Source organism: Echiichthys vipera (assembly GCF_963691815.1).
Source record: "Echiichthys vipera genome assembly, chromosome: X".
Classification (NCBI taxonomy): domain Eukaryota; kingdom Metazoa; phylum Chordata; class Actinopteri; order Perciformes; family Trachinidae; genus Echiichthys; species Echiichthys vipera.
In genome coordinates, this window is record NC_139825.1 from 46,337,562 (window position 1) to 46,355,709 (window position 18,148).

General features: G+C 44.9%; 1 protein-coding gene across 1 annotated transcript in view; it reads right to left on the reverse strand.

Annotated features, from left to right (window-relative positions):
• The window catches only part of rims4 (regulating synaptic membrane exocytosis 4), a gene marked incomplete at both ends in the record, with an annotated part of 67,322 nt that extends 51,137 nt beyond the window's left edge, over window positions 1-16,185 (reverse strand). Inside the window, one exon of the mRNA XM_083939961.1 lies at window positions 16,089-16,185. Within this exon, the coding sequence (XP_083796087.1) occupies window positions 16,089-16,185 (97 nt within the window). The remainder of the gene's footprint in view (window positions 1-16,088) is intronic.
• Window positions 16,186-18,148: the final 1,963 nt, after the last annotated feature.

Below are 18,148 nucleotides of genomic sequence, written 5' to 3' on the forward strand. Positions count from 1 at the left end.
TTATGTTATGGTATGTTTAAAGAGGTGTCACGAAGCTCGCCTCGTGTGGCTTTGTCTCCATTTGAAGCCCATATGACAACCTGACTTCCTGCTCTCAGTCTGGCACAATGCAGCCTGTCAAGACAGTGGGGTCTGTTACAAGTGCATCATTCAGACTTCTTTATTGTCTCCATGACTGTGATTCATTGTCCGACTCTTTCCGGCCCAGCATCCTCCTCCGTCTCCACTCCTTGTCTCCATCTCTTTCTAGGGCCTGTTGCACCTTTAAGTCGATCTTCGTAGTTACCACGGGAGAAAAGTGTGTTTTTTGAGGCAGTTGTGTGAGTGTGCAGTAAAGTGATGTGCTCTTTCACTAGGGGCATATCATGCTGCTGCCAGTTCTGCTGTACCCTCATTATTAGGGTCTGTTCCAGATATTATGGGTCTAAAAATACTTGGGTCTGCTCTGTTGGGTCAGATTTTCCCTATGAATCCCATATGAATTGGACCTCTTTTATAGGTATAATGGTACACAAGAGTCATAGTTCGTGCGAGTGCAGTACAGCAAATGCATAATGATACAGAAAATACTGTAGTGCTCGTGTCAAAAACAGACAAAATCCTCTTGCTAGCAACTCAGGTAGCGTTCCTGCTGGCAACTTTGGTTGAATGATTTCATTGTAAACATTTCAAACACGTCTGTTCTACTCTGTACGAACACTGAACCGTTTAGTGGGCTATAAAATTGAAAAGCATCTCTCACGCCATGAATTTGAAAATACATCGTACGGTTAGCTTTTTCCTCGTCCCTGGTGATCGGTGCATTATCATGTGTTTCCATTCACATCCATTACAACGACTAAACTTTGATTCCGCACTATATATCATTTTAATAATCTGCATGTAGCCAAATGGTGACACTCATAAGATGACAATACGGCACCAACCATTACATGACGTAGTCGTATCAATGGGGTTGTATGATATCTTATGAAAACATGTGTTAAATAATTCATATGAAAGCGTACATAACTATTTAATGCTGTCAAAAGGTTACTGGTATGTGACTCTGACGGTCAAGTTTAGGCAACAAAGCGACTTAGTTAAGATTGAAAAAAAAGGTTGTAATATGGCTTAATACTTCCGGGACATAAACACCGCAGGGACTCACTCTTTTGGGATGGGAAGACCGAATAAGCACATACAGCAAAGTGCAAAGTGTGCTGTCTGTGCAGTCTGACCACTTCTAAAGAGTGAGCAGGTTTGGTCAAGAAAAGACTGAACGTGCCAACACTGAGTCTCTTTACGTCTTCATTTGGTAAAGATGAGCATACTGTCTGACGTCATATTACATTATAAACGCTGGGTAATGAAATGCTAATTTATCAAAACCTCTCCCTAACATGTGGCGCTGCTGATGTGCACGGCTGCCTGGTGCAGCTTTTCTACATCTTGCTGAGGAACAACAACCACAGCCATTGTTACACTACAAAACACTACACAAGAACGTCTTCCCTGCTGCCATACTGTTCACTATAACACAATCTGCAGCCTTTATGTCCTCCTCTACCTCTTCCTCTTCCTGTTCCTCCTCCTCCTCCTTATCCTCCTCCTCCTCCCTATAGAATAGACCTCCTTTCCTGGCAGTTCATTTTGTACTCCTGACTTTTCTGGGTCATTTCTCCAACTCGGAGGCACACTAGAGACCTCTCTCCTCCTCTAGCGCTCCCCTCTTTTCCCTCTATTACTCATATCTTTGACATCGGCTCCATGCATCTTACGGCCTAATTTTCTTTACACTATACATTAGTGTAGTCACATTCGCAAAACTCCTGCGGGTAGTAATCTTTTCACCACACACACAAAAAAAACTTTCATTATAAACATGACTTTGAGTTATAAGATTTACTTGAACTTAGAAACCTATTTTTTTGCGTGGGTTTCCTTCGCCTCCACTTTTTGTCCTCCATGTGACAGCATGAATGAAGACACGGTGATGGAGTGACGATACAATGAAGGGCAAGAGCGGAGGGAGGAAACGATTCAGTGAAGGAAAAAAAGGAGATGTAAGAGGAAGGAGAGATAAAAGACAAGGGTAACGAGCGAGGAGGGAAAAAGGGACCTACTGAGCCATCTTAATTTCTCAATTCTCACTTCCTCACCCCTTGCCATTCTGTCACCTCTATCACTCTTCTCTCCCTCTGCCCCTCCATCTCCCCCTCCATGCATGTAACCCTGGTCGATGTATGATTAATGCTGCTTTCCTCTCTTCATATCTTTCTCTTAATATCCTACCTGCCTCTTTCCATCCCTTCTTCATCCTTCTGTATGTCTTTACTCCCTCCACTTCTGCTCCAACATCCATCAGTCCCATCTCAATTTACACTCTCCATCCTCCTGTCTCTTCCTCTCTATTTGCTCTCCTCTCATCATTCTTTTCCTTTCTTGCTCTTTTTTTAATACGTCCTCTGATTCGTTGAAGGCTAACGATCCAGATCCTCCCACATCTCATTACCTGAGCTGCAGCTATAACATCTGATGCATGCTCATGCTTCACACAGATCTGACAGACACTCTCGTTTTTAAGATCACAAAAAAGCCTGGGCCTGTTTTCAGAAAGCATTAGGAGGACTCTTAGATGGCACTCCGAGCTAAGAGTGTCCTCTTAAAACTTATTAACAAAGCCGCTGGGACCACTTTTACTCAGGAATTGGGAGAAATCTTAAGCTAAGAGAAAGGGGGCGGAGATGACCCTGTTGCTATGATGATGTCATGCTTCATCAAACCGTGATTGACTGTTTTTGGTCTCTGGGCGCACTCACACTGTCCTTCCGCACCGCGCCCCGGGCTTTAGGGTACTTGTCCCCCCCTTCCTCTCCTCCCGCTGGCCACCCCGTTTGTACTCACACTGCCTGGGCCTCTCGTGAATGCTTCTCGCCTATCCATACGTCATCACGCCGTAACACGTCACACGCATTGATTGACGTCATCCCGATGCGTCTCTTTGTTTCCAGATCTTTCCATAGACCTCAGAGTTTTTGTGCGTCTTGTCGACTGTTTTTGAATATTTTCATCTACCAAATCTGCAGTAAACAATCCACCTCCGCATCACACCAACGTGAACCTTTTGCTGCAATTGTTGTTGTTGTTAAATGTCTACGCATGGTCCGTCCTTCTTTTTTCTATGTCCCAACAGGCGCATATAAATGACGTGAGAGCAGCCGTAGGCGTCATGCTCGTACACGTGTGCACGCTCGTGCTCGTACATGTGCAAACGCGCTACAAAAGCTCACCTCTCCCAAACGGGCTGTGGACGGCCAGCTGGCCGCAGCTAGGTGTGGAGCGGTTGCACTCACACTGGTCAAACGAACTAGGCTTTACCCGCAAAACCTGTTTTGGCTCTGTGTGGAAGGACAGTGTGAGTGCGCCCTCTGTCAGTGAATTCTTGATAGAAATACTGTAGGAGATATGTTGCCACATCCAAATAAAGGTTTTATTTGCATTTCAAAACAAAATCAAATGGTCAAGTGTCAGTGATTTAACTGACACTTGACCATGAAATGGAGAGTACAGTAATGGACGTTACTGACTAGTTAAGTGTATGTGCAGCTGATCGTCAGCCTCTTACATTTCTGTCAGCTCGTTAAAAATTAGCAGGTTTCCAAACATAACCACGACTGAGGTGCAAACAAGAACAGCTTTTACCTCTCAAGTAAATGGTAAATGGACTTGTACTTATATAGCGCCTTTCTAGTCTTCTAACTACTCAAGGCGCTTTCACAGTGTTTGTCACATTCACCCGTTCACACAGACATTCACACTGATGGCCGTGGACATCTACAGACCATCTAATCTAATCATTCACAGCACGGGGAGCAATTTGGGGTACAGTGTCTTGCCCAAGGACACTTCGACATGTGGACCGGGGGAGGTAGGGATCAAACTACCAATCTCTTGAATGGAGGACGACCCACTCTCCAAACCTCACCTGTTAACCTCGGTGTTATACGGTTCTTATCGTCTCCACTAACCAAACATTTTGTCCTATATCAGCTACTTCAGGAAGTAAGGGGCCAAAAAAAAAACCCTTACTTTGGAAGATTTTCCTCATTTTTCTCTTCTTGTGAGAACATATTACATTAGTTCCTACAAGCAGAGAATTACAGCAGCACACACTCTCTCACACAAAGAAATATAGACTCAATTAGTCTCCCTGAGCAGCAGCAGCAGCAGCAGTGCCTGTTCTGTTTCTATATTGGATTTTTTTTTTCTCCATCTGATTAATGGGAAGATCAGAATGAACAAGAACAAGCCTGAGAGGAAAGAAACCCTCCCTAAAACTTACACCATTACTTCTTTAAGAACAGCTTTTGGCAATGCACCTTTGCTGTCGTGCACAGTACTTTTGTGTTTGTATTGTTATCAATAAAATGGGCCGAGTTATTTCTAACCGGTCAAAAACTGGATGTAGAAAGGTGTAAAGTACAGGTACTACTGTAGGAGCTGAGGATTATGTGCTCTTTATCCCGAAGCACTTGCCCTCAGTGTCTACTATCACTGCAAACAGGTCAACAGTTGGAAACCTGGTACGGTGCCAAACGACAAAGGCTGTGACAAAACGGCGGCATTTGACGGCCTTGAAATGAGAATGGGCTGTGATACCAGTATCAAACATGCCTTTGATGCAATACCAGTTTAAATGTGTGTTATTGCAATGTAGGTTTGTAGGTGGCAGTAGCTCAGTCCATAGGTGACTTGGCTGGGAACCGGAGGGTTTCTGTTTCAAGTCCCTGTGTGGACCATGAATAGAGCGTGGACTGGTGGCTGGTGAGGTGCCAGTTCATCTCCTGAGCACTGCCTTCGGTACTGTTGAGCAAGGCACCGAACCCCCAACTGCGGTCATTTGCGGGACAATTAAAGGAATTCTTCTTCTTCAACAGTATCGTAAAAGAACAGTTCGCGCACAAATTCATATGATATCTTACAAAACGTTGAACGACCCAACCAGAAGTTGACCGCAAAGTTGACCTGCAGAAGGCGACTTCCATATGTGAGAACAAGGCCTACAAACAGTGATGGTTAGAGTTAGGCATGAAAACCACTTGGTTGCGATTTGGTAACCGTGGTTTGGTACAACCAGGACATTAACGTGAGTGGGAATAGAACCCTCTCACCCGGTTGAAAGTCCTGTCTTTTGGGACACATCCACGATCCCAACCTACCTCCTAACACAGCTATTCACTGTCTTAGGGCGCACGCACACTGTCCTTCCGCACCGCGCCCCGGGCTTTGGGTACTTGTCCCCCCCCCCCTCCCTCTCCCCCCGCTGACCCGACCGTTTGTACTCACACTGCCTGGGCTTCGCGCAAATGCTTCTTGCCTGTCCATACATCATCACGCCGTAACACGTCACACGCATTGATTGACGTCATCATGATGCATCACTTTGTTTACAAATCTTTCCATAGACCTCAGAGTTTTTGTGCGTCTTGTCGACTGTTTTTGAATCTTTTCATCCGACCAAATCTGCAGTAAACACTCCACCTCCGCATCGAACCAACGTGAACCTTTCACCACCATTGTTGTTGTTGTTAAATGTACGCGCATGGTCCGTCTTTTTTTTTATATGTCCGAACAGGCGCACATAAAATGACATGTGAGCCTCCGTAGGCCTCGTGCTCGTGCTCATACATGTGCAAACACACTCTACAAAAGCCCACCTTGCTCGAATGGGCTGTGGACGGCCAACTGGCCGCAGCTAGATGCGAAGCGGTTGCACTAACACTGGTCAAACTCACTAGGCTCTACCTGAAAAACCTGTTTTGGCCCGGTGCGGAAGGACAGTGTGAGTGCGCCCTGAGACATCTTATGCTTTCAGTGTGTGTATACGCGTACAAGAAAAACGTGGAATACACACGGTTAGTTTGCATTACTTTTCATTGTTATATCTATGAAAAATGCATGAAAACAGCATGATAGCATTAGAAACTACGCAAGTCTATGATACCATATACACTGCTTTAAAATAGTTTACTTAAGATGATTGTCATACAACAGTGATAGCAGTATCACAGTCATACAGGGTTTTTAAAATACAGCAGTTAAAAAAATACTGGATTATTGGATTGGTAGGCAGAATGAGCAGATGGAAAAGTATCGTAATTGCTATGGCGAAGTGAAAAATTGAATCATCTTTAGTGACCATATTGAAAGCCAAAAAAAGTGCAAGGGTAAAAGGTATAATTTTGAATGTGCAGGGAGTGCTGTAAATAGCACAGTGTCTAGCAGACATTAACCCGTGTCAGCTGTCTCATATGAACGGGTCGAATACAGCGTCATATGTGCATTTGCTGTATGTCTGCAGTATGTTTGATGGAGTAAAATTCAACGATCAGTGTTTATGCTGTTCCACCACTGACAATGTGTAACAGGGATGGCTATTACTTCCTTTTTAGAGCTGCCATTTTGCATAGAGATGGAATAGATATTTGGTAGATATTTAGCACTTTAGCACTGTCGCCTCACAGCAAGAAGGTCACAGGTTCGCATCCCGGCCTGGGCCTTTCTGTGTGGAGTTTGCATGTTCTCCCCGTGTCTGCGTGGGTTTCCTCCGGGTTCTCCGGTTTCCTCCCACAGTCCAAAGACGTGCACGTGTTCGGTTCATTGATGACTCTAAATCACCCGTAGGTGTGAATGGTTGTCTGTCTCTGTTCGTCTCTATGTGTCCTGTGATAGACTGGCGTCCTGTCCAGGGTGTACCCCGCCTCCCCCGCGACCCCGACCCCGGGATAAGTGGTTGAAGATGAATAAATAAACTTACAACTAACTCAAATTCAGTTAATCATTTTTGCGGTGTTCACTGAGTAAATATCAATGAGTTCACATTGTAGAGATGTATGTCAGCCTTATAAAGTACGTAACCCTTAAATGAAAAGATTTATCAGGTTAGTTTTACTCCCTACTGTCTCCTTGAAAGAAAACAAGTACAACAGTTTGCTGTTTTCCCCTCTGTTCTCTCCTCTGATGATAAGCACACACACACACACACACACACACACACACACTCCCTTATGTATGTGTAATCTAGCAGCTCAGGTGTCAGATTTCACTGCTGTTGGTGACAGACTGACAGCTGAGCCGATCTCCTGCATTACACAGTAACTGTAAAACACGGAAAATCAAATATGCACTCAGCTGTATTGATCTATCGGTCTCATCACCTGTCAGACATTAATCAACATCCTACATTTGTCTTAAAGGAGAAATCCCCATAAAAGTAAGGTGACCAGATTTCTGTAAAGCAAAACAGGAACATTTCTAGCTCAGCGGTCACTAAATCAGTAAAATAGCGACAGTTACAGTAAAAAAACAAACAAAGTGTGTCAACCGCTAGGCTCTGATGCCCGGTATTTCTCTTTGCTAACAGTAGGAGTACGTTAGGAGTTTCTCATCTACACTTTTAAGATGTGTTTTATACACAAAAGTGAGGAAAGGGACTTGAATGACATAGAGAGATTTCAGCAAAATGGTCAAGTCTTGTTTTGTCCAGACTTTCTGAATCTTATTTTGTCATCTGATCTCACACCTGCAGCAATATGTCCACACCAGCACTTCCCCTTTAGATTTTTAAATACTAAGGGCGCACTCACACTGTCCTTCCGCACCGGGCCAAAACAGGTTTTTCAGGTCAAGCCTAGTGCGTTTGACCAGTGTGAGTGCAACAGCTCCGCGCATAACTGCGGCCAGCTGGAAGTCCACGTCCCGTCTGAGAGAGGTGGGCTTTTGTAGAGCGTGTTTGCACATGTACGAGCACGAGCGTGCGCACGTGTACGAGCACGACACCTACGATGTAATTTATGTGCGCCAGTTCGGACATAGAAAATAGAAGGACGGACCATGCCCGGACATTTAACAACAACAACAATGGCAGCGAAAGGTTCACGTTGGTGTGATGCGGAGGTGGAGTGTTTACTGCAGATTTGGTCGATGAAAAGATTCAAAAACAGTCGACAAGACGAACAAAAACTCAGAGGTCTATGGAAAGATTTGTAAACAAAGAGACGCATCGCGATGACGTCAATCAATGCGTGTGACGTGTTACGGCGTGATGACGTATGGACAGCAAGAAGCATTCGAACGAGGCCCAGGCAGTGTGAGTACAGACGGGCCTGGAGGGGGGACAAGGACCCTGAAGCCCGGGGCACGGTGCGGATGGACAGTGTGAGTGCGCCCTAAGACATGTCAGAACTACGTAGTGGGAATGTCAGACATTCAGGTCTTCAAAAGGTGATAAAATAAACTTCAATTCCACCTTTACCATGTTTTTGTATTAGTCCACTTGATGCCTGTGAGAACAGACTTCGTTCTCATCCTGTCAGTGAAAGAAGTGTTTGAATTAAACTGGACTGAAGTGAAAGAGTGAAACAAAGAGACAGAGGGGAGAGAAAAGCTAAGGAGAGAAAAAAAGAGAAGTAAAATTTAAGGTGGAAAGATGGAGTTAACCTGCAAACACGATTGTTTAACCTCAGACTGAAAAGGGGACTGAGAGAGAGCAAAACTAATAACAGAGAGACATTGAGACGAGAGAGAGAGAGAGAGAGAGAGAGAGAGAGAGAGAGAGAGAGAGAGAGAGAATTAACCTGCAATCAGGCCACTATTTAGCTGCAGTCAGCCACAATCAGCAGCCATATTAGCATTTAATTAGACTGAGAACCACAAACCGCGACCTGCCACTCAGCTCTGATTACCCCATACATTGCTTTCATATCATGTGTGTGAGACCTGCATGTTTGTGTGGGTACATGTGGATACAATGCTTGAGTGCTCAAACAGGTGTGTGCGTGTGTTACACATTCCTACGTGATCACCCTGATGAGAGTGCATTGGTGCAAAGGGAGGGAGGTGTCAAAAGGTTGAAATCTGTAGTGTAAAGAAAATGTGCGCCTTCATACAGGTGATGTTCCAGCATACGTCCCTTTATCAGGCTGCTCTTGGTTCAGACATTACTGCTGCATTTTTTCATACAAGTAACATAACGACAAGTAACATACGGACAAGTAACGTGCAATAATTTGGGCATTTTCCACCTATTTATTTTGTGTGTATTCCAAGTGTTGAGGCAGGAGACGTACAAGATTGCAGATCTCTACTTAAAGTGTATTTCCAGCACAAAATCATCCCATGATCTTTTTCGGCACTTACTGTACATACATCAAATAAGCCAGACAGTTTTTTTCTAACAGCGAGACTCGGCTACAATGAGGGCATTCAAACGTCTTTTTTAACCACTAATTCTGCTCAAAATAACACCAAACCTCTGCAGTAGCAAGATAAGATTCCTTACATTAACCGAAGCATCAACAATGTAGTTAGTTTATTAAGTGTGTTAGGGCGCACTCACACCGTCCTTCCGTAACGTGCCCAACCAGGTTTTACGGGTAAAGCCTAATGCGTTTGACCAGTGTGAGTGCAACCGCTCCGCACCTAGCTGCGGCCAGCTGGCCGTCCACGGCCCGTTTGGGAGAGGTGGGCTTTTGTAAAGCGCGTTTGCACATGTACGAGCACGAGGCCTACGGCGGCTCTGACGTCATTTATGTGCACCTGTTCAACATAGAAAAAAAGAAGGACGAACCATGCGCGGACATTTAACAACAACAACAATGGTGGCGAAAGGTTCACGTTGGTGTGATGCGGAGGTGTCGGACAAGACGCACAAAAACTCTGAGGTCTATGGAAAGATTTGTAAACATAGCGACGCATCACGATGACGTCATCAATGCGTGTGACGTGTTAGGGCGTGATGACGTATAGGCCGAGGCCCAGGTAGTGTGAGTGCAAACGGGCCTGGCCAGCGGGGGGAGACGGAGGGGGGGGACAAGTACCCTAAAGCCCGGGGCGCGGTGCGGAAGGACAGTGTGAGTGCGCCCTTAAAGACTTACCTACTGGCACCTGTACCAGCTCCTTTCGTAAAGTCCATTCAAGTGGATTACCCAAGTCAATCCAAAAGGAAGGAGCCCATTGGTGCTTTGTTTTGTGTGTAGGGACTCTTCTCATGCTGCTGCAGAGGTTTGCTGTTATTTTAAAGCAGTATTAGTGGTTAAAAAAGACGTTTGAATGCCTTCACCGTACTGCCCTGAGCTTATCAGTGTGTTAGCCACACCCGGCTGTTAGCGACTCTTTCGGATTCCTCCATTTAAAGTTCATACACGAAAAAAACTGTCTTGATGGCTGATTTGATGGACGAATGTAAGTAATGAAAAAAAAAAACTTTGGGTCCTTAACCCAAGTGAAGGAGTTCAAGTACTTCGGGATCAAGTTCACGAGTGAGGGGATGATGGAGCATGAGTTTGGCCGGAGAATTGGAGCAGCGGGGGCGGAGCTGCAGTCACTCTACCGCACCGTTGTGACGAAGAGAGAGCTGAGGAAGGCAAAGCTCTGGATCTACCGGTCAATCTTTGTTCCTACCCTCACCTGTGGTCCTGAAAGCTGGGTCATGACCGAAAGAACGAGGTCGCGGGTACAAGCGGCCGAAATGTGTTTCCTCAGGAGGGTGGCTGGAGTCTCCCTTAGAGAGAGGGGGAGAAGTTCAGCATCCGTGAGGAACTCGGAGTAGAGCCGCTGCTCCTTTGCGTTGAAAGGAGCCAGTTGAGGTGGTTCAGGATCATCTAGTAAGGATGAACCCTGGGCACCTCCCTAGGGAGGTGTTCCAGGCACGTCCAGCTGGGAGGAGGCCTCGGGGAAGACCCAGGACCAGGTGGAGAGATTAGATCTCCACACTGGCCTGGGAACGCCTCAGGATCCCCCAGTTAGAGCTGGTTAATGTGGCCCGGGAAAGGGAAGTTTGGGGTCCACTGCTAAAGCTGCTGCCCCCACGACCCGACCCCGGATAAGAGGCTGAAGATGAGATGAGATGAGATGAGATGAAATATTACACTTTAAGTAGGGAGGCTGGGTTGGAGCATCGGTCCCAAAACACAGGGTTTTTCCCCTGGGGGAGTGTGGTTTGTTTCCTGATGCGGTTCATGTCCTGGATCTACTAAACCAAACCCCAAATGACAAAACAAAGTTCCTCCTCAGAGAGTTTAAGGCTATGAAGCTGTTGACCTGTGGTTTAGGAGCACCTCAACCCTGCGGACACTAAGATAATGTCTGGGAGGATTAGCTCTACTGGAACAGGTGAGATATTGACTTTCACCGGGTGGATCGGAGTCCTGCGCACATCAGTGTTATCTGTGATCGTTACAGGCCACACGCCCCGGTGAGAGTACAAGACAATAAACGTGTTAACACAGCAGTTTGTCGATTCCACCATCTGAAAACGGATCACAAACATTTTCAGTTTCCGTTTTCTCATCTAAAGTTTTTCACTTTTCCAGCTCAGTATCTTATTGAGAATCAGATTGCACAAAAGCAATTAGTTCCTAGCAAGTGTGTGTGTGTGTGTGTGTGTGTGTGTGTGTGTGTGTGTGCGTGTGTGTGTGTGCAAATTAGCAGCCCTATCAGGGCTTTGTGTGAAGGGTTTGCAAGTCTTGGACTGAAAGTATAACTGTATACTGTGCGAATGAATGCAACAAATGTTCACAAATGTTGTGAAAATGAAATCACACAATATTCTGGTGACCATGCTGCTGCCATTTGTTCTCTTGTGATTTTATATTGTTACTATGGAAATGTAGGTGACGTAACAGAAGCAGTTAGGATCTTATAATGTAAAAGAAATTGTATGAATATCCTTAAGAATGTGTCAAAATCTTTTAGAGAAATATCAAGTTGCATAAGAAATCCTCAAAGTCACTCTGCGAGACATCTCCACAGACTGAGCTACTAACGCAAAACATGCCTTAGTTCATATTGTACTCCAGTTGGAGTTACACGATTAATCGTATCATGATCACACTTTTTGACCTCCCATATTCATTCATCTTCAACCGCTTATCCCGGGGACGGGGTCGCGGGGGGGCTGGAGCCGATCCCAGCTGACATCGGGCGTGAGGCGGGGTCCACCCTGGACAGGACGCCAGTCTATCGCAGGACACATAGAGACGAACAGAGACAGACAACCATTCACACCTACGGGTGATTTAGAGTCATCAATGAACCGAACACCTGCACGTCTTTGGACTGTGGGAGGAAACCGGAGAACCCGGAGAAAACCCACGCAGACACGGGGACAACATGCAAACTCCACACAGAAAGGCCCAGGGCGTGGATACGAATCTGGAACCTTCTCGCTGTGAAGCGACAGTGCTAACCACTACACCACCGTGTCGCCCAAAACGAGAGTTATTCCTTTTTAAATACAACTTTTTCTATATTTTGCCTCTCGGATATGCACTGAATTCATGTAGAGAAGATTTATTTACTTATTCTAAGTTTATTTTAAGTCACAGTGTGAAAGTGACAGTTATAATTAAGGTGGAAGTAGTGCTCTCTGATTTAATATGGAGTAAACTCTTTTTATTTTACCTGTAGGAGATGCACTGTGAATACGGGCCCGTCTTATTTTGATAAGAAGAAGAAGAATGACTTTATTTATCCCGCAACGGGGAAATTGAATTTTTTCACTCTTATTATTAATCATGTTACACACACACAGGCCCAGAATACACACATGCACACACAGAACCTGTATACATGCAATTAAGGAGAGATGTTAGAGCGAGGCGGCTGCCAGTGACCGGCGCCCTGAGCAGTTGGGGGTTAGGTGCCTTGCTCAACAGCACATCGGCAGTGCCCAGGAGATGAACTGGCACATCTCCAGCCACCAGTCTACACTACATACATGGTCCACACAGGGACTTGAACCAGGGACCCTACAGTTCCCAGCCAAGTCACCTATGGACTGAGCTACTGCCGCCCCTAAGGATAAGGATTTGTACATTAATGGAAAAGAAAGCAGCACTTTAATGTTTATTTTAAACACGAAAGTCGAATATAAATTTATTTTATATCGTAATCTCAATATTGATCAAAATAATCAGGATTATCCTTTCGACCATAACCACGCAGCTGGAACTCTAGTGGCACAATAACAATGCTTCCAGTTCATACTGGGGCTCTGCGGCCCTGCGGGGGAAGTTGCCGGCCTTCCTCAATTTGCAAACCAGCCTCAGTTAGACGTTCTTTAGCTCTTTCATTGTGTTTAAGTAGGAACTCTGACCTACTTAACACTAGCTTACACATAATTTAACAAACCTGCAAACTCACATTTGAAGATACACACTATATACTTTTATCCTGTACTTCAATTTGTATGGGAAAGACAATCCAGTACCGTAGTTTTCCATCCAAACAGGATTAGTTTGACAGGAAATCAGAATAAATATAACGTAGCGTAATACCAGTTCAGAGCAAAATAAATTACATCATCTGATGTACCCGATTCCAGGACGCACTTGATCCTACCGACAATCTCATCATAGCAAACCTGACATAACCACACAGGTGTGTGCACAGCCTCACTCTCTCCCTCTCTCCCTCTTTCTCTCTCTCTCACTCACACACACACACACACACACACACACACAGGCCTGCACACACGTGTACACTTTATACATCAATCGCTCTACTATAGTTTTACAGTAACTGACTTGAGATGATCTGATTCTTAAAGGAAATACGATAAATTTAGTGCTATTTCTTTGACAAGCCTAAACTAAAATTGCATAAATGACTCATAACATGCATTACATACATACATATAGTACATAACTGTGTCAAAGTCTGGTCAGGTCACTTTGTCTATGGAGACATTACAAACAGTAACGCATGAACTCTGTTTAATGGAATGTAACACACACACACTGATGCATCTCACACACACAGAGATGTTCAAATTAAACATTTTTGGCACCCTCTTGCGTCTGTATGAGACGCACAAAGATGTTAAATGACAGCAAGTGCTCCAGAAATCAGGTGACGTTGTGTAACAAGCCTCAAACTCTGCTTTGGGAGGAGGTTGCAGGGTTGGCGGTTGATTCATAAGAAGAAGAATTACTTTATTTATCCCGCAACAGGGAAATTTAATTTTTTCACTCTTATTATTAATCATGTTACACACACAGGCCTGAAATACACACACATGCACAGACAGGACCTATATACATGCAATTAAGGAGAGTGCCTTGCTCAACATTACCTCAGCAGTGCCCAGGAGATAAACTGGCAGCTCCAGCCACCAGTCCACACTCCATACATGGTCCACACAGGGACTTAGAAACCCTACGGTTTCCAGCCAAGTCACTTATGGACTGAGCTACTGCCGCTATCCGGCTGTTAAGTCTGACGAAACACCCTTTCAAAATAAGATTTCTGGGTCCAAATACTCCGTTGAAACAAAACAGACACAAAGGTCAAACATGTGAACCATTACATCACCTCTTTCGTCTGTTAAACACCTTTTTAAATGATGAGAAAGAGGTAAAATGACAATTACGTTGTTTTTTAAAAACTCAGATCTGTTCAAACAACGGGGAACACGGCACTGCGGCGTTGTAGAAATAAAAGGCTTGGACCCGGGAATCATATTTTGAAAGGGCATTACGTCACGACTTAACAGCCGGATACACACACCTGACTTTCACCCAGGAGACCACAGGTCATGTCTCGTTCATTTCACATCCCATGTGAAAGTGAGAATTTCTTACGTAACAGACCAGACTGTTCTCATTCACTTTTTTGCACATATAACACAACGAAAAGTAACACGCAGTACTTTGTGCTTATGCCACATATTTATTCAGGACATACTGAGACAAACCACAATATTTTTTCTAATCCTAACCAAGTCCTTGGTGTAGTGGTTAGCACTGTCGCCTCCTTCTGTGTGGAGTTTGCATGTTCTCCCCGTGTCTGCGTGGGTTTCTCCGGGTTCTCCGGTTTCCTCCCACAGTCCAAAGACGTGCAGGTGTTCGGTTCATTGATGACTCTAAATCACCCGTAGGTGTGAATGGTTGTCTGTCTCTGTTCGTCTCTATGTGTCCTGTGATAGACTGGTGTCCTGTCCAGGGTGGACCCCGCCTCACGCCCGATGTCAGCTGGGATCGGCTCCAGCACCCCCCGCGACCCCGACCCCGTGATAAGTGGTTGAAGATGAACGAATGAATGATAACCAAGTCGTTTTGATGCCTTATCTTAACCGCTGCCAGTACAGTCGCTCGTTGTCTCATATAATATATCGTAACAAATTTGTGTGCAAATCTTTTCATATGATCTCCTATGAACCTGTTAATGACAGTAGGTTGAACGTTGACATAGTTATTTTAACCAAAACTAAGATCTTGTCTTCAACCTAACCAGATGTTGTTGTTGGCTAAACCTAAGTAACAGAGGCTAACCATTTAATTTGAATTCACAACATTACCAAGTGGTTTAAAGTGCGACTGTGGAAAAAGTGTTGGTATGTGAATGGGCAGTGTTTCAGAAACATTGAGATTCAACGTATATGTGGGTTTTTTTCTGGTGACTTGTGTGTGTTGTGTATTTCATTTGGTTAAATGCCAACATTATCGGCAATCAGAACATCTGCCATTCACCGTCAGTCATATCTGTATTGTAAATGTTAGCAGGGTTGTAGCAAATATTTTCATTATCATTGAATGTGTCTATTATCTTTGCAAATAATAGATAAGCCAATTCATCTTACTCTATGAAATATCCGAACATGAAACATGACCGTCACAATTCCCCAGAGCCCAACATGGCGTCTGTAGACCCCTATTGTTTCGTCCAATCAACAGTTCAAATACCAAACTTCTTAATTATAAATGGGAAAGCAGCAGATCAGACACCAAATGGCAGTATAAGTCTATACATTTTGCACAATGTGTGTAAAAAAATGTGTCCTTAGTCAAATCATCTAAAAAATCAGCCATGATAAAAACAAATACTACACATAAACCGGGTACAAGGTTTCTGCAGGACATGCACATGTTGAAAAGTGAATTACTAAATGGGACGGCCCGGCAGATTTACATAACACGCTGCTGCCAAACGTGTGGATGGTAACACCAGTTATCCAGAAGACAGGGGACAAATAACATGTGCATGCATGTATGGCTCCATCCATCTTGTTGTTGTTGTTGTGTGTCTTTGTCTGTGTCACTACTCACCCCCATCGTCCTCGTCAAAGGAGTTCATGCAGGGGAAGTAGATGGCGAGGGCCTCGAAGGATGCCGACAGGCTGATACGACTCTGCGATCTCTCCATGTAAAGGCCCGCCGTCGGCCCCGGGTCGGCCGGCTTGGCCAAGCGCGGCTGGGCATTCTTCACGCGGAGTACGGCTCGCGGCGTCTTGGATGGCTGTCAGCTGCCCCCCACGGCAGATCCACCTCACCCCGAAAAGAAGAGTCAAGCAAGAACCCCAAGAAGCTTGCACCGAATAAAATCGGTGCAGAAACGTACTTTCAGCAAGCGGCAGAATAAGTTGACGTTGAAGAAAGATTCTGATGTTTCTCTGTGAGTTAGGAAAAATGTGAGCTGCGGTGGTGCAAATACATCCTTCTGGTGTGAGATATCTCTCTATTGGTTGCTTCCTTTTTATGAGGTTAAGTGTTCTGATTGAGTATATATTTGTTTATGCTTTTATTTATCTATCTGTGGCTGTGCAGGGCAGAGTTGAATCTCTCTCTTCCTGTCATTTCTAGTCTTTGGATTCTTGTTTTGCTTCCGTTCTCAGGTAGATGCTGGAGTACATTCTCCTGTTTGTCCGTAGTTGTCCTCAGAAGTCCAGGTGATAGCCTGATGGACTTGTTGTTGTCTGGTTGTGAGTCTTACCTTCTTTTTCACGCCGATAAAACCTGATCTTGCCTTCTGTGTTAAACAGCAAAACTCCCTGAACTCTGCTTTCTACATGTCAATCCAACATCCTCCTCCTGTTTGTGCATTCAGAGCTCGGACGCCTGGTCTTCTTCAGATCCCGGTGAAAGGAAGGAAGCTGGGAGGAGACGCTGGTGTTAGAGGTGATGTTGACGCCCGCCTTGAAAGGTGTTGCTTTCCGACTGAATCAAAGCTTTTAGTTTCTGTTGCTCAGCGTTGTCATTTCCTGGCGCTTTGACTGAGCAGAAGCATTTCTTTCACACTGATTAACTGACTTTCAAAACCCAGGAGACGTGGAGCTGCAGGAGATGTGGAAAATCTGCTTCGTTCCCAAGCCCTGATCAACAGGGAGAGCATCAGTTGCAGCAACAATTGCAACTGGGGGCAATCTGTTGCTTCTGCTTTGATTTGAAGTGCATTACAGGTGATGTTCTGCTGTAAATGTTCTCAGTGTTGTGTTGCTGTCAGCCAGGTTTGCTGCCCTCTTCAATCCCTCCGTCCGTCCTGTGTTCGCTCCTATTTCCGTGCCGATGCTCCACTGGACTGTCTGCTGCGCCTGAGACGGGAAAGGACAGAGGGAGCGCAAGAGATGATGAGACAGAGAGACGGAGAGGGAGTCTGTGCTGTTTAACAGCTTGTGTCTGACTGGATTCATTCACTGGCGAGCTGCACGGAGAGCGAGAGCGAGAGCGTGCGTGCGAGAGAGAAAGAGAGAGAGACACAGACAGAGAGAGAGAGACAGAGAGAGAGAGAGTGGGGGGAAAGGGAAAGGAAAAGAGGGAGAGAGAGGGAGAGAGCAGAGGGGGAAACTGAGGCGATGGAGAGGAGACTGTTGCTGGCAGCCGGGCCAATCACATTGCGGATGAGGGAATATGGGTGTGGCTTGGGGATAGTGGAGGCAATGCATGCCAAGTTTACAAGGTCTCTCTCTCTCATTGTTTCTCTTGATATCAGTCTTCACCAACCTTTTTCCGTGCAAGGATCATCAGAAATACATCCATACAACAATGCTGGTCTCTATATTTTACATTTGATCATGGTGAAACTATAACACGGTCAAAAACGAAGGAACCTTCTTAACACTCTTGCAGAAAAAATTGCATATGCGCGGAGTGAAACTAGATATCTCATAGTGAAACTGCAATATATTACAGATTTAGTTCGTCACAATAGTTGTGCACTGAATAAAGAGATTTGCATAAGTAATGGTTGTCTGTGGATGTTCACTTCACAAGAGAAATATAATATCTGTGAAGCATAAATAAGCGTTGCATCTTGACACGTGCGTCTCTCAGGTTAGATCATGATTGAAGTTGAAGATTAAGTGTTGTCTTATTTCTTAAGCAACATTTTA